The 20,757-nt window shown below is 39.6% G+C and overlaps 1 protein-coding gene, 1 long non-coding RNA gene and 1 pseudogene across 2 annotated transcripts in view; 2 read left to right on the top strand and 1 right to left on the bottom strand.

The window, feature by feature from the left end:
• LOC122239201 overlaps positions 1–9,663 on the bottom strand; it is a 96,791-nt gene extending 87,128 nt beyond the window's left edge. Inside the window, exons 1-2 of the long non-coding RNA XR_006218156.1 lie at positions 9,484–9,663; positions 8,633–8,697 (exon numbers count right to left, since the gene is read on the bottom strand). This is a non-coding gene — a long non-coding RNA (uncharacterized LOC122239201). The remainder of the gene's footprint in view (positions 1–8,632; positions 8,698–9,483) is intronic.
• A 107-nt stretch (positions 9,664–9,770) lies between these two features.
• NDN (necdin, MAGE family member) lies at positions 9,771–11,424 on the top strand. The gene has a single exon (XM_007098953.3). It carries the CDS (start codon positions 9,870–9,872, stop codon positions 10,842–10,844), a length of 975 nt encoding a protein of 324 aa, XP_007099015.2. The 5' UTR covers positions 9,771–9,869; the 3' UTR covers positions 10,845–11,424.
• Positions 11,425–16,196: 4,772 nt separating this feature from the next.
• LOC102959481 lies at positions 16,197–16,709 on the top strand (annotated as a pseudogene).
• The last annotated feature ends 4,048 nt before the right edge of the window (positions 16,710–20,757 follow it).

Below are 20,757 nucleotides of genomic sequence, written 5' to 3'. Positions count from 1 at the left end.
ACCAAGAAATAGACTATTTGTTTATATACTTATTTGCTTGTTTATTGTTTTAAGTCTATATTTAAATTCTAGTTAGTTAACAAATAGTGTAATATTTGTTTCAGGATTAGAACCAAGTGATTCATCACTTACACATAACACCCAGTGGTCATCCCAGCAAGTGCCCTCCTTAACACCCATCACCCATTTAGTCCATCTCCCCACTCATCTCACCTCCAGCAACCCTCAGTTTTTTCTCTATGTTAAGAGTGTTTTATAATTTGCTTCTCTTTCTTTTCTTCCCTCTATGTTCTTCTGTTTTGTGTCTTAAATTCCACATATGAGTGAAATTGTATGGTATTTGTCTTTCTCTGATTTATTTCACTTAACACACTAGCTCCATCCACATAGTTGCAAATTGCAAGATTTAATTTTTTAAATGTTTATTCATTTTTTGAAAGAGAGAGACAGAGTACAAGCAGGGGTGAGGAGGAGAGAGAGGGGGGCACAGAATCCAAAGCAAGCTCCACGCTCTGAGCTGTGCACCACACAGATATTCTTTATCCATTCATTAGTTGATGAACATTTGGGCTCTTTCCATCATTTAGCTCTTGTTGATAATGTCACTATAAACATCAGGATGCAAGTGTCCCCTTCAAATCAGTATTTTGGTATCCTTTGAATAAATGCCTAGTAGTGCAATTGCTGGGTCACAGGGTATGTCTATTTTTAACTTTTTGAGGAAACTCCATACTGTTTTCCACAGTGGCTGTACCTGTTTGCATTCCCACCAACAGTATTAGAGGGTTCCCCATTCTCTGCATCCTCAGCAACACCTGTTGTTTCTTGCGTTGTTAATTATAGCCATTTGGACAGGTATGAGGTGATATCTCATTGTATTTTTGATTTGTATTTCCCAGATTCTGAGTGTTGTTGAGCATTTTTTCATGGGTCTGTTAGCCACCTGGCTGTCTTCTTTGGAATAAGGTTTATTCATGGCTTCTGCCCATTTTTAATTGGATTATTGGGTTTTTTGGGTGTTGAGTTGGATAAATTCTTTATACATTTTGGATACTAACACTTTATCAGATATTCCTAAATTTCTTCTCCCATTCCAAAGTTTATCTTTTAGTTTTGCTGATTCTTTTCTTTACTGCACAGATTTTTATCTTGATGATGCCCCAGTAGTTCATGTTTGCTTTTGTTTTCTTGCCTCTGGAGACGTATCTGGTAAGAAGTTTCTGGCCAAGGTCAAAGAGGTTGCTTCCTGTATTATCGTGTAGGATTTTGATGGTTTCCTGTTTCACATTTAGGTATTTAATCCATCCATGTTGTATGATGTAAGAAAGTGGTCCAGTTTCATTCTTTTGCATACTGATGCCCAGTATTCCCAAGACCTTTTATTGAAGAGACTGTCTTTTTCCCACTGGATATTCTTTCCTGCTTTGTCAAAGATTAGTTGACCATATAGCTGTGGGTCCATTACTGGATTTTCTATTCTGTTCCATTGACCTGTTTTTATTCCAGTACCATACTGTCTTGGTAACTACAATTTTGTAAACTAGCTTGAAGTCCGGAATTGGGATGCCTCCAGATTTGCGTTTCTTTTTCAAGACTGATTTGGCTGTTTGGGTTCTTTTGTAGTTCCATACAAATGTTATGATTGTTCTTTCTAGGTCTGAAAAAATGCTGGTGGTATTTTGGTAAGGATTACATTAAATGTGTAGATTCTATTGGGTATTATAAACTTTTTAACACTATATTTGCTTCCAATCAATTGAAGATGACACAAAGAAATGGGAAAACATTCCATGCTCTGACTCTTAACTATAGAGAAAAAAACTGAAGTTTACAGGGGGGTAGGTGGGGGGGGGAAGGTTTAAACAGGTTATGGGGATTAAGGAGTGCATTTGTTGAGATGAGCACTGGCTGTTGTATGTAAGTGTTGAATCACTAAATTCTATACCTGAAACTAATATTACACTGTATGTTAACTAACTGGAATTTAAATAAAAACTTGATAAAAAATCTAAAGTTAAGTGGGGCTTATTTACTTATTTAACTGGAACATTAGTAGAAGGGGAAATGTAAAGCTATAATTATAAAAATTACATAATTTTATATAATTATGTAATTATGTATATTAATTCCAGGCAATTAATGTGAGTAGGTGAAAGTAGTCATTCTAACAACTAAGAATTCCAATGCAATGAGGATTATTGGGTCCCATATTTATGAAATGAAGAGCTTTCCTTATTCCAGAGTTAGTACCTGAATGTAAGATCTTAATTTATCAGTGGATAAGTGAGGGCTGATGCTATTTCCCACGGGACTCCTCAAGAGAGCCAATGTGACCTAATGATACTAAGACAGTGAACTCCTGGGGTGCCTGGGTGGCTCAGTCGGTTAAACGTCCAACTTCGGCTCAGGTTATGATCTCATGGTTTGTGAGTGTGAGCCCCACATTGGTCTCTGTACTGACAGTGCAGACCCTGCTTGGGATTCTCTCTCTTCCTCTCCCTCTGTCCCTTCCCGACATGTGCATGCTCTCTCTCTCTAAAAATTAATAAATAAGCTTAGGAAAAAATGATGTCAAAGAAATATTAAAAGAAAAAAACAAAACAGTGAACTCCTTTCATCTTGAGACCAGCCAATTGTGGATCAATATGACTCTCCAGTAGTAGACACCAAGGAGTAAAGAGAAATGCTAGATTTGGACTTTATCCAGCAGCATTTGCCATCTTTATTGTCTTGGAATGTGGCTCCTGTAAATCCCTAGGTACTCATTCTATACAATATTTAAATCATCTTTCTGGAAGAAAAGAGTTTTGCAAACATTCTTTCTTCCATTAATTTTTTTCCCAAGTATGTATATTATCTCTCTACTTCTCAAACTAGTACAATACTTGGATTCTCAACTTTCTTAACATATTATTGACCCCTGTGCTAGGCTGAAAAAAAAATAGGCCTCCAAAAGATATCCATTCCCTAATCCCCAAAACTTGTAAATGTTACCTAATATAGAAAAAAAATGACTTTGCAAATATGAATATGTTCATATCTTAAGATGAGATCATCCTGGATTTAGAATAGTCCTTCAATGTAATGAATGATATATTTATAGGAGAAAGGAGAACAGCAGAGACACACTGGGGAGGCAGCGATGTGAACATCTGTGTGAAGATGGAGGTGGAGATTGGAATTGTTCTGACACAAGCCAAAATATGCCAGGAGCCACCAAAATATGGGAGAGGCAAGGAAGCTTCCTAAAGCTTCCTAAAGGAAGCTTTCTTCCCTAGGAGTGTGGCCATGCCTTGATTTCAGATTTCAGGTGCCACAGAAGAATAAACTTCTATTCTTTTAAGGCACCAAGTTTGTAGTAATTTGTTTCAGTAGCGCAAGGAAACTGAAATGGGGGAAGATTTTAATTTCAGAAAATGTACTGCTTTCAGTGTGGAGAATAAACTTATGAATAAATACATAAGTGAGAAGATGCATTAGAAATCCATGGTAGTAATCCAGGTGAGAAAGCACAGTGGAAAAGAAGTGTCATGTTGAGAGATGTATAATGGTGGCATTTAGAAGGCAAGAACTGTGTGATTAATTGGATACAAGAGATAAAGAAGAACCGATCAATGGCATTTATTTTTTTTTTTCCCCTGGGGATCCTGAGTAGACAGTTATTTTACATACTGTGAAATAAAGAACATATAGACAACTGAACATGCAGAAAACTGAATTTAAAGATCAAAGTCATAATGTTAAGATGTCCTTTAAGCATTTGGATATCCAGTTCTAGACCATAGCGGAGACATTTTAGACTAAAGGAATAAATTTGGGACTCATCAGTGTATAGATGCCAGCTTCAAGCTCTGGTAGATGGTGTTTTTTCAGAGGACATAGGGTGAGAAGAGAAAGCAACATAAAACATGACCAGCAGGACCACAGGAAACCTTAACTTTTAGGCAACAGTTGGTGAAAGAGACATTTTCAAAATATTTGACAAGATGCTGACAGAGAGTTACTGGCTTTCCCCAGGGTCCCTTGTGTACATTGAAGACCAAAGGGTCTCTCTGGAAGAATAACTGTGGCCTGTGTGTGTGTGTGTGTGTGTGTGTGTGTGTTATCAGTATAGGTGAGGAAGCCAACAGTGGACTTAGTAGATAAGTGGATCATTAAAAGGATAATAGGAGGGGGCACCTGGGTGGCTCAGTCAGTCAAGCATCCAACTTCAGCTCAGGTCATGATCTCATGGTTTGTGAATTCGAATCCCGCATTGGGCTCCCTGTTCTCAGTGTGGAGCCTGCTTCAGATCCTGTCTCCCTCTCTCTCTGCCCCTCCCTGCTCTCTCTTTCTCTCACTCTCTCTCTCAAAAATAAATAAACATGAAAAAAGGTAACAGGGAATACTACAAACACCACTACACACATAAAATTGACAACTTAGATGAAATGAACCAACTTTGAACTACAAAGTACCAAAACTCATCAAACTGAAAAAAAGAATCTGATAGACATACAACAAATTAAATAAATTGAATGTGTAGTTACATACCATCTGAAAAAGAAATCTCTAGGTACTGATGGTTTCACAAAAAAAAAAAATCTACCAAACACTTAAAAAAGAAATAAAACCAGTTCTACACATGTTCTTTCATAAAATAGAAGAGGAAGGAATAGTCTCCAAATAATTTTATAAGACTCTAATGTCCTGATATCAAAACCAGATAAACACAGTACAAAAAACTGACAGACAAATACCCCTGATGTACACATACACAAGAATCCTCAACAAAGTATCAGCAGATTAAGTTCAGCAACATGTAAAAAGAATTAAACACCACAAACTTGAACCCAGGGTCTGAATGAACAGGATTTATCTTCAAGATAATTGTTGAACATGAATCATCTATTTTAATATGTCCTAGAAATAGATCCCATGAGGAAAGTCATATGATAGCTTGGAAAGAGGCTTATATGACCTGGACCTGCTGGTTGGATCTGTCTTTCTTCACTCCTCCCTGCTTGTCATTTTCAGTGGTTCTCAACTAGAAAACTGTACTGCCCATAAAAGGGCTTTTGGCAGTGTACAGGGAAGGTGTGCATTTTTTTTTCTTTTCTTACACTTTATTTTTGGTGCTCCCATGTCTGGAAGTCATTTATACATGTGTGAAGGGGACAGAGGTATGAATCTTTGTGGTATGTATAATGAAAGATTATCACATAATTTCACATAATGAAAAATTATCCTGTCCTTATGATAGATGGTTCTCTTTGAAGAGCCTTGCTCTAGACATTCTCTCAGGGTGATGTTATTACCATCTCTATCTTCCAAACTTATCTTTTTAGCCCAGGCATCTTTTATGAGACCTATATATAGGTCTCATATATCTGGATATATATATATATATATATATATATATATATATATATATATATCATATATCCTCATATATCTGGATATATATATCCAGATATCTGCTTGTCATGTCTACTTTCTTCCCTCAGGTAGTTATCTACAGATAGTTTCAGGAGGTGGTGCCCCCATATCCTAGCCACAAGGCAGTGCTCCATCTCAGACAACCCCCAAGACACAATCCTGATATTCATAGTCTCTCTTACATTTTCTTATTATTTATGTCTTCCTTGGCATCCTTAATGAACAAAAGTTTCCTCTGTTCTATGCTCTGTGACAACATTGTGGCTCTTCGCAGTATGTTATGCCATATCATTATGCATAATAATAATTTATCAATTGTTTGTTTATGATCTTTTTTCTCCACCATTTCCATTCAGTACAGATTGCAGAGATCACATCTCTCCTTCTCATTATAACCCCAGGTACAATGCCTGAAATGTAGACTTTAATAGTTGCAGAATGAAGATGAAATTCAAGCCATCATCCTTTGTCAAGAGGAGTCCTCCAAAAGGTCCCCTAATTGGTTTGTCTGTCTCTCCCTGTCCACCTACCTCCAACTCAAGTCTTAACTCTGATTCCAGTTGATCTTCCTAAAAGATAATCCTAACCTGGTTAGTCCCTGAGAGTTGGCAGGCTGTATTGTGGGTCTGGGAAGGACTAGAAGGTCTCCCGTTCAATGAGTGTTCTTGGGCCTCAGTTGGACAGGCATGTGCAGTGTCACCCTTGGGAGACTAGAGAAGATGAGAAAGCAGGGTTGTGGTCCCTTCCCCCTTCCCAACCGTGGAAAGCAGCACTTCCTGTCCTCACTTACTATTTTCTAACACAAAGGGGCCAACCTGCCAAATAGTCCAATTGTTTCCCCCTCAGACTGAGCTACTTTTCTAAAATGCAAATCTTTCAGGCACATGATAGTCATTGCTCAATATTTGCTGAACACATTAATGTGAGTTCTCTGTTTCAATTCCTTGGCCTGCAAGGCATTTGAGGCCCAAATGGGTGCTCCAAGGTGGAGGTTGCTGTCTATGTTGACAGGAAAGAGCCAGAAGGATTCACATTTCATTTGGGGCCTCTGGGCCTCTTCACTGTGAGCATGCGTGCTGTCCACTGGAAGCTCTGGAATGACCCCCCTTCCTCTGTTCACTATGGAAACAAGTGCCAGGACAGGCTTCTCCTCCTACTCCAGAGTCTGCCAAGAACAGCCTATTCCACAGCTGTGTAATGTGTTCCACATTACAGAGTCTGAAGTATCCCACCAGCAAAAGTATCTGTACCAGAATGTTATAATTTCCTCCATACATTTCATATGTCCATGGAACTTCTACTTACAGAATCTTGATTTAAAGAGTAGCCATTCATTGATTTATTTGAGGATATTTTGTAAAGTTCAGGCTTTTGCTTCTAAAATGTAGGTCTGAAAGAACTCATTGCCCATATCAAATAGGTCTGACCCTGGAGACACCCAGAAAGCCTAAGTTATCCTCAACATTCTCAGAGCATCACTGGAGTTACAGCTCCAAATCTTGACCCTTAAATTAAGGAAATTGCGGATGTCCCATATATATTCACTTCCTCATCTTTCCTATTGTGTCATCGTTCCTTTTTCTTATCATTCTGAAGATATGCATGTCTGGTTTATGGGTAGGCACCTTATTAGGTACCTATCAAGCTACTGACTCCTTCCATGACACATGTGCAGGTATACTTTTTCTACTTAAAGGCTACCCCAAGCTTTATTTTTTCTTACCCTTCCCCATTGAAGTTTCTTCTTGATAGGAAATTGAGTCTCTTCAGCATACTATTTTCTGGAAAGACAATGCTAACACTTGGGATTTGAGAGTGAACAGCACTAGGGGTCTACCCTGTACATGGTTTCAGACTTGAGGATCAGTTTTGATTCTTTAAACCCTCTGAGCATCCTCCTTCACAGAGGTCATAATACACAGGCACTGGTACAGTATTAAACAACCCTCCTGTCAGGAGTAGGGTGTGAAGTGAGCTGTGGTAGAGATGGGTGACCATTGTTTGCCATGGGCACCTTCACCAGAATGAGGCCCATTCCAGTTCAGGCAGCAATTGAAACCCAAGCAAACTCTTTGGTCAGAACTCTGATATCCCACTGAAGCAGGATATACTGCAGGAGCTCATATATTTTTATAATTGTTTTTAAAATTGCTTTCATACTTTTTATATGTAAGTGTTTTATAGATTTATAATTTTGTGCCCAAACTTGCAATTTAACTTCATGAATCTATTAAATCTAGAAAGATGAAATATGAGGATGTAATTTTCATAACCTCACAATGGCAAAACTTATGGCTCATAACCAAAGCTGAGCTGAGATTTAAATAATAGACTCCAACATTTTCATTATTAAAAATACCCTAGGCATGCCTGGGTGGCCCAGTCAGTTAAGCGTCCAACTTTTGATTTTGGGTCAGTTCATGATCTCATGGTTTGTGCATTCGAGCCCCTAGTTGGGCTTTGCACTGACAGCAAGGAGCCTGCTTGGGATACTCTCTTTCCTTCTCTCTCTCTGTCCCTCCTATGTTCACACTCTCTCTCATTCTCTCAAAATAAATATATAAGCTTAATTTTTTAAATACCTTAAATGAACTAGTTAAGCCAAATAGTTAACCCGCAAAAAATCCAAATTTAAGAAAAAGAAAAAAGAAGAAAACTAATGGAGACAAAATGAGGATTGTTCTAAGATGAATAAGGGCAGTAAGTTGATTCAATAGCCATTTTTAAATAATAAAACAACAAATATAACTGACACAACTCTGTAAAATGTATTAAAAATAGAAATCCATATATTAAATAAAAAGAAAATGATAAATAGGAAAAAGTCCAACTAAGGCATATCTGAACGATCTGTAGGAATTACCCCTGTGAAATGAAAGGTTAAGGAGATCTACTGGAGGCATTGTCCTGCCAAAGGTGAAGCAAGCATGAAAATCCAAAGATAGAAAAATAATATGAAAACAATTCCAAGCCAATCTTCTTGGGAAAAAAAATAAAGTGTGAAATGAGAAAGTTGATACAAGTAAATACAAAGAGGACTCTGGAAATGTCAAGACAATACTTTAAATATGCTTAAATAACAGACTCAAGACAGCACATATTGAAGAAGCTGTTCCCTTGAGGAAACCCAGGAAGAGCTGAAGGACCACATTGGCTCAGACCAGGGATCCTTATCAGCCTTAGAAACCCTGGATTCAGAGGCTTTTACACCCACCTCTTTCTTCATAGTTGCTTCCCTGGGAGTGTCAATTTCATTTTTGCTCAGTGTGGATCTGTTCTCTGAAATTAAAAACAAAAAAACAAAAAAAAAACACACAAAAAAAAACAGCAGAAAACAAAACACACACACACACACACACACACACACACACGACCATAAATATGTTGCATCTCTTTGGTCATGAGAGATATTGCCAGTTATGATTTTAGGGGACCCATGTTAAAAAAAAAAAAAAAAAAGAGTTGGAAGCGACTTGGGTGTGGCTTCCAAATAGGACCAGCCAGTTTCTGAGAGAGCGTAGGGGTGGGATCCCATGACAAGAAGAAGTTTTGTCATTAGGGAAGGGAGGGTGCTGGGCAGATAAGGAAAAAGGTTGTTCTAATGAATATGACAATCTTTGTGTGATGGGTTCTTAATGGAAGAATTAAAAGGAAATCAAAGTGAACCGAGGGAAGTAAAAGAAAACTTAAACCAAAATCAATGACCGTGAAAACACTAGCAATGTCATTCGTTTATCATATCCAAGAAAGTTCTGTTTGCACATGGATTGATTAAATTCTGCATTTCTCATTTTATAACCTCCCCGTGTAGCAGAGACTCCACCAATTTTTATCGGTATTTCTCAGGATTAGAATCTGTGCCAACCTCTTCTCAGTTTACATTTTTTGTTGGGCAATCCCGATCTTTCTCTTGGTTTAAAGTCTCACACTCATTGTCACAAAACTCAAGTTTACACACCAGCCTAGAACTTTCTCTGGGACTTTTATATCTACCCTGATTCTGCATACACCCAATTAAACATTTCCCAAAAAACTGAAGAAACTTATCTTAGAAACTTAACTTACCATCTATACTCAAACTTTCTAGCGCTCCTTCTCCAGTGCTCTTGCATCTCCCTCCCCTCCTTCCCATCACCTCCTCAGCTCAAAGGGGACAACTGCGGGTCACTGCTGCCCCATTTCAGGGTGCTCCCCACTACTTCTGTGGGGCCTCAAATCACAACCGCCCCGTCGGGCTCCCAGCCCTGCCCCACCCCCCTGCTGCGGTCAAGCCTTCAGCCGGCGGACGCGCAAGCGCAGTGGCGGGTCCCGCCGCCGCCCCGCCCCGCCCGGCTGCTGCGGAAGGCGCCGCGCGCAGCAACGCGCACTTCCTCTCCAGGAGTCCGCGGAGGGAGCGCAGGCTCGAAGAGCTCCTGGACGCAAAGGCCCTGCCCTTGTCAGAGGGAGCCGTTATGTCCGAACAAAGTAAGGATGTGTGTGACCCTGACTCTGCACCCCAGGCTTCCAACTCCGAGGTGCACATCAGTCCTGGGGTCCCCGGGGGGCCCTCCCAGCCCGCGTCTCAGGCCGCGACCCTCGCAGCGCCAGAGAGCCCTCCTCTAGGCCCGATCGAAGCCCCGCTGGCTTCGCCTCCGCCCCAGGCCCCAAGCGAGGAGGGAGACCCGAAGGCCCTGCAGCAGGCTGCGGAGGAAGGCCGCGCCCACCAAGCCCCAGCGGCCCAGCCTGGCCCAGCGCCGCCAGCCCCGGCCCAGCTGGTGCAGAAGGCGCACGAGCTCATGTGGTACGTGTTGGTCAAGGATCAGAAGAGAATGATCATCTGGTTCCCAGACATGGTGAAGGATGTCATCGGCAGTTACAAGAAATGGTGCAGAAGCATTCTCAGACGCACCAGCCTCATCCTCGCACGAGTGTTCGGGCTACACCTGAGGCTGACTAGCCTGCACACGATGGAGTTTTCGCTTGTCAAAGCGCTTGAGCCGGAGGAGCTGGACAGGGTGGCGCTGAGCAACCGTATGCCTATGACAGGCCTCCTGCTGATGATCCTGAGCCTCATCTATGTGAAGGGTCGCGGTGCAAGAGAGAGTGCCGTCTGGAACGTGCTGCGCATCCTGGGGCTGCGGCCCTGGAAGAAGCACTCCACCTTTGGAGATGTGAGAAAGCTCATCACCGAGGAGTTCGTCCAACAGAATTACCTGAAATACCAGCGCGTACCCCACGTTGAGCCACCTGAGTACGAGTTCTTCTGGGGTTCCCGTGCCAGCCGTGAAATCACCAAGATGCAAATCATGGAGTTCCTGGCCAGGGTCTTTAAGAAAGACCCCCAGGCCTGGCCTTCCCGATACAGAGAGGCTCTGGAGGAGGCCAGAGCTCTGCGGGAGGCTGATCCCACTGCCCACTGCCCCCGCAGCAGTGTCTCCGAGGACTAGCAAGGTCTGGAGGCAGATTAATGGTTTCTGACCCTCACCAGGGCGGTGGAGGGGTGGGGGTGGGACAATAGAGTATTCAGGATTTACAGTGCAGTATTTCACGTGTAACTTTAAGTTTTCAGTACAGTGCTTTTATACTTTTTAATGCAATGTTGTATTCAGTTCAGTACTATTAGATAGTGTGCAGGATTTATGCATGTTTGTTTATAAGTAAGCTCGGTTGGTGCTTTCGCTTTTGTGCTACCTTTCTTGAATTTTTGTACCAGAGACGTGCTAAACTTATGAAATACATTGAGAAATTTTCCATCTTATTCTTTTATATGGAACGGATGATGTGTATTAGGTAGACTACTTCTGGAGAGTTTGGAAGAACTCACCAGTAAAGCTGGCCTAACCAAGAGGAGAGTCAAGGCCCCCCTCTTTATGACCTCGCTGGGCACAGTAAACATCCATGTGGAGTGCAGTGATGTGAACTGAAACGACCTCGATGTGGGCACTTGGCACAGTTTACTAAACACAAATACAACCCCACCATGAGTAAACTTTAAAGTAAACATTAAAGATTCTTGTGATACAATCATTTTTGGAAAAGCGTACTCTATCTTTTTAGTACTGTAGTATGGATTGGGAATGAGACATTGTACCAACTGTACAAATATGGTAATTTCATCTAATAGGGTGGGAAAATCACTGCTCTATCGCTACTCATAAATGTGTGAAGTTTTTTTAAAAATGTAACTTACATGTTCATCTCAAAACTGACAAAGACAGAAAAGTGTAAAAACAAAGCAAAAATGTTCATAATCACATCACATAGAAACAAGGGTTGATATTTACAGTTCCTTTCTTACATTTTCTACATTTTATTAAAATTAGCTGACTTTTGTGGGCACTTAAAAATGGGGCATTGTGCTAAAGTCCTTTATGTATATTTTCTCTTTGTCTTTAATACTTAAAACAGCCTTTCAAGCAGGCACTTACCATATCTGCACCATGGAGGAAGTACAGGAACAAAGTATGTAATTAACTTTCCCCAGATCATAAAGCTTAGTGAGAGGAGGAGCTAGGATTTGAATCCACACAGAATATGTCAGGCCCTATACATTTCTCTCCCTGCCTACAACTGCCCCACACTTCCTGCTTTTTAATTTCATTCCTAAAATTCCATGTTTGAGAATGTACTCTTAGCTCCCTACCCCCAAAATGCAAATTCACACACAGGCTAGGGATTTAATTTTTCTAATGAATCCTCACATTAATCTTTTAGAGGAAGCAATCTTATTCTGATTGTATAAATCAAGAAACTTTGTTTCAGAGAGATTAATGGACTTAACCAGATCATATTACTGCTTAGCAGTGAAGCCAAGAATTGAAACATGGTCTTCCCTGAAGGACTGAGATGAAGGTGCCTTCTCTTGAACAGTGATGTCAGAGGAACACACAGGAAACTACCTAGGAGAGGGAGGTGGAATTGGGGTGGGAAGGTTGCCTATTAGGACATATGTGATCCAGCAGTTCTTAAATCGCAATGGGCCACTAGGCAATCCCTCCCAGGGTGAAATGGGGTGAGGATGGGGGTAAGGGGCAATGATGAGATAAATCTTATTATGAAGCTTTCAATCCTGCAAGGAGTGGGGCAAGAAATGGGCCTTTAAAAATGGCCATAAAGCCTTCAAACTTCAGAATATTGGAAAAGATCATTTTTTAAAGCCAGAATCTTTTCTGGAGAAAGACCTAATAAAGGGAACACATATGTGACATCCCCCCCCCCCAAAGAAGTAAATGGAGTTGTATTTGTGTGAAGGATTACAGTCTGGATTGAAAGCTAGGATTCTTAACACTTAATGGCATAACTGAATAGGTAGATGCAGGTGCTAAAAATGCTCAAGAAGTCTCACGTGCTCAGATGAAATCCATCTCCAGTTTAGTAGACTTACTGTGAAGTCTCCCATGGCAAGGCATTTCTGCAGTATCTCAGGCAGGGGTGACCTGACTTTGATGCCACCAACTTACCCAGAGCCAAGGTATCTGGTTAGAAATTTTAGAAATGTTAAAAGATTTTACTTCTCATCACCCAAAAATTCTCTACAAAATCAAAACAAATCTGCCCCATTTAAATTTAAAATAATGGGGATATCCAGGATGTTCCACTTCTGGAGCAGGGCCACAGCTGTCACTCCTGCCATGGCAGGGTGCTGGTCATTTTGTCTAATGTCCTATTGCTTTCCTCACTTCTGGGTTGACTCCTGGCAGCAACTGTAACTCCTGTACACTTCTTTCAGTCAAACCCAGAGGTCACTGGGCAGGCAGTCCCTCACCTCCCACTTAACCCCCTGTGTTTGTATTCACCTTGCTTACTGCTATGAGAGACAGGGAGAACCACTCCAAAGCTGCCCAAGCTCACAGACACAACCACATCACCCATGACCTAGAGGACTGAACTTCTGCAGAAGGAGAAAGACCTTATAATGAGAAATGAGGAGCTGACCTCAGCAAGTCACATGGGCAGGGCTGCTCACCTCCTATACTATCTCAGAGGCAGCCAGACCTAAAGGAGGAGGCTTTCTAGCATGCATCGGTGTTAACTTTATGACATTTGGTCCAGCAGTTATCTGCCCCAGCAGGGGGCGGGAGCATTCAATACCTTTCTTAGATTTTCAAACTGGGCATAAATAAAATGTTGGAGGGTTTGTCAAATATTTTCCAAAAGTTTCACCTACAAGGTGCTGGAAGAGGTCATTCAGAAAGGACCGCAAATCCTTGTTATTCATCTTGGATGACAGTGTGGTGAATCTCTAGACTGCTGTGGCTGGGAAAGAGTTCCTAATTTCTCAGAATGTGATACATTTTATCTGTTCTGTCAACTGGAATGTCACTTTTTTACAAACACCACACACATACTTCACTGTAATGAACTTCATTTTATTAAATTCATGGAGGGAAAAAGCGCCTTTTTAAACTTAATATAAAATATAATGCCACCTACTCTAAGCTATTCTAGAGAGGAAAATGACTTTTGTAGTATCATTATTAAATTGGACTATGTATTTCAAATAAACTTGGTATACAGCTTAGTGTTTCCTTTGCTTGAAAAGCTTTCTATGTCCCCCTCCACCTTGAGCCTTCATCTGACTAACTCATGAACACCACTTCTGGTGGAAATGCTTTTCTAGCCTTCAAAAGCACAGCCATGTTCTCCCAGTGTTACAGCAGCATCCCAGACTGTTCACACAATGTACACAGGCTGTTTATAAATATTTTTAGTTTCTCTCTCTCTTCATGGATTGTTACATACTTAAAAATAAAAACTGTATCTGTCATTTTTATCAATTCCTTGATGTTTAACGTAGGGACTGGCATGGCATATGTATGTGCTGATAAATACTTGTATGACTTAAGAAACTGAAAACATTATAATAGACCTACTCCATCACACAGCAAAACAAAACCAAACACAGAAAATAATGGTCAACTACTCTATAGTAGATGGAATATGGACAAGTTGAAATTAGAGAAAATTTTTTCAGAAAAAAAAATAGTGTAAACAAAAATTTTTTAAAGAGTCAGTTCTTTAGTTAAAACAATTAAATATTTATTTTTGAGAGGGAGAGACAGAGCATAAGCAGGGGAGCGGTAGAGAGAGAGGGAAACACAGAATCTGAAGCAGCTCAAGGCTCTGGACTGTCAACACAGAGCCCGACACGGGGCTCAAACTCACAGACCGCAAGATCATGACCTGAGCTGAAGTCGGAAGCAACCAAGTCACCAAGGTGCCTAAAGAGTCAGTTCTTTAAATAAACTAAGAAATTGGGCCTATATCTAGCATGATTTTATTTATTAATTTTATTTTTTGTTGATACACAATTGACATATACTGTTCTATTAGTTTTAGGTGAAAAACATAATGATTTGATATATGTATATATTTTGAAATGATTGCAATTAGTTAACAACCATCACCACACATTGTTACATTTTTTTCTCTTGTGATGAGAACTTTTTTAGGGATGTTTTTATTTTGTAAATTTTTATTATTGAATTATAGTTGACATGCAGTGATATGTTAGTTTTAGGTGTACAACACAGTGATTCAACAATTCTATACATTACTCAATGTTCACTATGATAAGGTGAACAGCATAGGGAATATAGTCAATAACATTGTAATGATATTGTATGGTGACAGATGGTGACATCTCATGATGTTGAGAACTTTTAAAATCCGCTCTCCTAGCAACTTTCAAATGTGCAATACAGTACTGTTAACTATAGTCACCAGGCTTCAAATTACATCCCCAGTTCTCATAACTGGAAGTATGTACTTTTCGACCACCTTTACTCATCTCATCTCACCCCTCAATCACCATCTCTGACAACCATTAATTCTTTGTATCTATGTTTCATTTTATTTCTAAGATTCCACTTATGGGGTGTCTAGATGGCTCAGTCATCAGAACATGAGACTCTTGATCTTGGGGTTCTAAGTTCAAGCCCCACGATGGGTGTAGAGATTACTTAAAAATTTTTTAAATCTTAAAAAAAGATTCAGTTTTAAGTGACATCATGTGGCATATATCTGTCAGACTTACTTCACTTAACATAATGCTCTCAAGTTTCATCCATGTTGAAACTGGCAGGATTTCCTTCCTTTTTATGGCTGAATATTCATATATATTTATATATTACATTTTCTTTATTCTTCAACTGATGGGCATTTAAGTTGTTTCCATGTATTGGCCATTATAAATAATGTTGAAATGAACATGAGGTTTCAAATATATTTTCAGGTAATGATTTTGTTTCCTTTGGATAAATGCCCAGAAGTGGAATTCCTGGATCCCATGATAGTTCTATTTTTAATTTTTTGAGGAACCTTCAGACTACTGCATTGGTTTATAGTTCCCCCAACAGTACACAAGTGTTCTCTTTTCTCCACATCCTCATCAATGCTTATTTCCTGTCTTTTTGATAATAGCCATTCTAACAGATATGAGGCAGATTTTTTTTGTTCTTGTTCATTTGTCTTTAGGAGAAACAGAGCAAATAAATAACTTCTTACTAGGAAGATGAGCAAAAGACACAAACAAATTAGTGTTCCAAAGGCAACAGATAGTTAAGTGCAAAAATGAAAAGGAAAACAAAAATCACCCACACTTCTTAAATCAAGATACTGTTTGAGTTGGAGAAAGGTGTTCACTGTGGCAGAAGGATGACTCTGGGCCAGGGCCTGACAGGGACTTAGTGTGCAGAGATCACCCAGAACCCAAGACTGTGTGAACCTACACCCACCGTCTCATCCACCTACCCACTCTATGCAGCCACCTACTCCCACCCTGAGCAGAACCACCGAGGATGATAAACACCCAGGACAGTAGTATTTTGCCTTTGAGTAACTGTCCGCAGCTCCAGTGCCACAGGCACATTGTTCCAGGGCCTCTGTGGTACTCCTGATGCCCCTCAGCCACTGTCAAAGATCCCAGTGGGTGAAGGGGAGGTAGGGATACTTCTCTCTGAGCTATAATGTCTAAGGATGAGAAGCACCATGTGACCCATGGAAAACCTCACATCGTCCACTTCCAGTATGAGGTCCCCTAGGTGAAAGTCTTCCTGAGATGCAGCCCTGTCCGTCCAGAGCCTGTTTGTAGAAATCCCAAATAGATTCTCAGCTGATGGGAGCAAAGAAGGATTGTTAGCACTGCCAGAGTTTTCTGAAGAGACGGTGAAAATGAACTATGTCTTCATGTGCTTCAGGAAGGGCCAGGAAGAGAGTCCACACCTGAAGACCTTCAGGGCTTTGAGATTGTGAATCCAGACCATTCCTGAGTTCTCTCTGGGCCATATGTGATGTTCATGGTTTACCCCTGAATGAGGATTAATGGCCATAGAGGATGTTTTGCCCAAGAGCCACAGTTGGAGGAGAGAAAAAATTGGGCAGCCCTGGGACAATGGAGGGGGTTTCATGATGTCTAGGGAAGGACACTGAGGGGCTCAGAGTGAAGGTTGCCTATTGTGTTCTCTGAGTTGACTAGTTGAAATTGTTTTCCCAAAAAGAACAATATAAACATATTCTTCATATGTAATCACCAATAGTAAATTAAAATGTTTATGAACTGGCATTAGAAGCTTTTTAAACTTCCCTGTGTGATGTGCTCTATCTATCCTAGGGGAGGACATTGCCTAGAGGGGGAGGGACTGTCTGGATCCAGAGGCAAAGACTGGAGGATTTGTGTGTAGCACTGTCAAGTTCAGATTCTCCTGCTGTTGGGCTTCCTTATTTTGGTTTTTAAGACTTGCATATTTTCTTTTCTTACTTCCTGTCAACCCAGGGACTCCTGAATATAGGCTTTTCAGCCCCTGGGCTATGTTTTCTATACTTGAGTTTTTCTATACTCTGCCTAGTCTCCTCTGTGTGCATTTGTGTCTGGTCTAGAGAAACCAAGTCTGTCCCCTTCCTTTTTTACAGCTTAGTGTTATTCTGGCATTTGGCTAGACTGGCTTTATCTGTTTAATGTTATCAATGCATTTTAAATAGGGGCTTTGAAGTTCACTCCCACCACCAGGGCTTTCTTTGGGATGCCTTGGCCTTAAAACACTAGCCATACTTCCAATTTGTAAATAACAACCAAGAGTTCTTATTCCTGGATGCAGGCCCAGGCCCCAAGGTGTCTCCTTTCTAGGGTCATAAAGAGCAGAGAGGAAGAGGAATAGCAACTCATGGCCAGGGGTTTGTATGAGAATCTGTTCTTGGGAACTAGATGCCTTTGCCAGCCTGAGTATAGTGCTGACTTCCCTTCCTCTCTCAACTGGTTCTGAGTAGTGTCTGAGATCCTGCTCCATAGGATTTAGGGGTGGGACTGTGGGTGTACAAGCGGCCTACCCTTTTCTGTTTTCACTGAACAGCTCATTCTAACAGGGGAAGAAGGGAGAAAGATCCAGATTCGGTGAGGAGATGAGGGTGTCAGGGAGACAAGTGTTTTGTGTTACTGTTTCAATAAACTGATTTAAAGTTTAAAAAAGATACTGTTTTTATGCTAATTGATCAGATATAATAAAAGTCAATATTCTGTACTAGCAAGAGTGAGTAGAAATTGACATTTTTAAACCCTGCTATAGCTGCATAAATAACTAAATGTTTTCTTATTTTATTCATTAATTTGGAATATATACTGAACACCTAATATGTTGCAGATGCTGTGCAAGGAGTTAGGGATGCAATAATGAACAGACTAGACATTGTCCTGTGCTTGTAGCATTCAGTCTATTGAAAGGAATAGATGAATAATAAGAATTACACTTCCATGCAGTGAGTGCCACTTTTGGAGAAGCACAGAAGTTAAAGAGGCCTGAACAAGTGCACCCAACTCATATTTTCCCAGACAAGTGACACATAAATTTACATCTATGGGAAAAGAAGGAATTAGCCACATAAAAGTGGTGTGGTAAAGGTAGATATTGGAGGAGGGTTTCTTTATGACCAGGGAGTTGCTGTGTGAACACACACACAAGCATAGAAGACTATAAAAAGTTGCTGAAAATCCCCTAAAAAGGAGATGGGAAGTAAGTTTCAAAACAAGCTAGAGACTAGAATATTGGACAAAGAGAAAAAAAAATTACCATACCTGAGATAGTCAATCTCATGTCATCAAAGACATAACTAATTTCCATCATACAAAGGTCCAACAAACTGAGAAGGAAGAAGGAACTACGCTGAAAGATGTCCTTCTTTTGATTATGCATCTCCTTTTATTTTTCTGATTGCTAATCAAAACATCCTTCTGCATCTCTTAATTTGCCTCATTATTATTTTTTCACCTACTGAGCAGTCTGGAGCCCTTAACTGCATTGCGTATTTTCTCATATCTTAAGAGTTCCTCGTGTTTTCTTAGTAACAACCTATTATGTATACACACACACACACACACACACATATATATATATATATCTTTTGCTAATTGATGTATAAATTCATTTGCTTATATATTTATGTAATAGAGACTCTTAGCTTCTACTATATAGCTATATTGTATTGGACACTGGGTATATGTTAATGAACTAGACAAAAACGGCCCTGGCATGAAGGAGTTCAATGATAAATTCATAGTGTTGATAGAGTATAATGTGAATGTAAACGAACAAATGAACCATTAAATACAAATTATATTAGGATAAGATAATGAAACAAATGACTTGTTTAGAGTGATAAGGAATGGTGGAGGAGATTGTCTAAAATAAAGTAGTCAGGAAAGACTTTTCTGGCCAGGTGAAATTTAAGTGGATACTTGAAGGATTAGGAAATATCTACAAAGAGTAGAAGGAACATGATCCCAGTTAGAAAAATAACATATTTGAAGTCCCATAGTTACTTATGTGGATTTTATGGTTGCCTCTGCCAGCACATATAGCATTTAATATGATGAACTGACCAACACACAATATCCAAAACTCTTTTCTGATCTGTTGAGATAACTGAGGCAGCACAAGCTAACTATTTGATTTATAGCCTTTCAGTTATGTTCTAGTCAAAATATGTAAGGAAAAACCTATTTGTGCTTTCCTTTCCTACATGCTTTTACTATTCTAAGAACTTAGAAGATCTGTTAAAGCTTCTGTAATGACAAGTATGGTAAAAGCTAAAAGAATCACAGAGATGTGGAGTCTGACATCTTCAAACCACTAAAAACATATCGATAGCTGCCTATAAATAGGCAGAATTTTTTTCTCAGCTTTACTGAGATATAATTGACACATCATTGTGGAAATTTAAGATGTACAATATGTTGATTTGATACATTATATATTGAAAAATGATTATCACCATAATATTAGCCAGCTAAGACCTCCATCATATCACATAATTACCATTTCTTTTTTGTGATGAGAATATTTAATATCTGCTTTTAGCAACTTTCAAGTATTATTAATTATAATCACCATACTACATTAGATCACAGAACTTATTTATCTTATAACTGGAAGTTTCGACTAACATCTCTCCATAACTCCCCATACCCACCTCAGCCTCTAGTAACCACTATTATACTTTCCATTTCAATGAGTGTGGGTTTTTTCAACCTAAAAGACATGTCATAGAATATTTGTCTTTCTTTGTCTGACTTACTCCACTCAGCATAAAGCTTTCAAGTTTCATTCATGTTTTGCAGATGACAGGAATTTCCTTCTTTCTCATTGCTAAATAATATTTGTGTGTGCACGTGTGTTTGTGTGTGTGTGTCTTCTTTATCCATTTACCCATTGATGGATACTTGGGTTGTTTCCATTTCTTTGCTACACTAAACATGGGAGTGCAGATATTTCCTTGAGGCTTTACTTTCATTTCCTTTGGATATATACCCAGAAATGGAATTGCTGGATCCTATGGTACTTCTATTTCTAATTTTTTGAGACCACTGTAATTCTTGGAATGTATTTATATAAAACAACCTATTTCTTTAAGCTACAGCCTTGAAGATTTGAGGTTTTTATTTGTTTGTTGTTGTTTTGCTTCATGCAGCTCAAATATCCCTAAGTGGTATAAATTCCAAGTGTTTTTTTTTTTTCTCCTCTTGCCCCATTGTGTGTTTGGTACTCATACTGGGTAATACCATGACAGAGAATTTATTATATATGAAAAGCAGAGTAATCCTATATCCTTGTGATAGTGTTTAGATGAGACATGGGAACTTAATTCAGCACTAGGTAATCAGAACGTGGAGATGAGAATTTCACTTAGATCTTGGCAACTGTCAGTGGTAAGAGGACTAGAGATTTTGGTCCCAAAGCTTGAACTACTTTGTTGGTTTGTTTTTGGTTATCTCAGAAAATAGTATATTTAATTCAGCTTATTATTTTTAAGTTCACATTGTTATTGAATTGAAACATCACGCTAACAATGATAATGCATATTTATTCCAGT

This window comes from Panthera tigris, chromosome B3, assembly GCF_018350195.1.
Source record: "Panthera tigris isolate Pti1 chromosome B3, P.tigris_Pti1_mat1.1, whole genome shotgun sequence".
Classification (NCBI taxonomy): domain Eukaryota; kingdom Metazoa; phylum Chordata; class Mammalia; order Carnivora; family Felidae; genus Panthera; species Panthera tigris.
Note: the sequence above shows the minus strand (reverse complement) of the source record. Positions and strands in the feature narration are given on the sequence as shown.

Coding starts and splice junctions, on each gene's coding strand:
- NDN (XM_007098953.3), top strand. CDS start 9,870: ATGTCCGAACAAAGTAAGGATGTGTGTGACCCTGACTCTGCACCCCAG.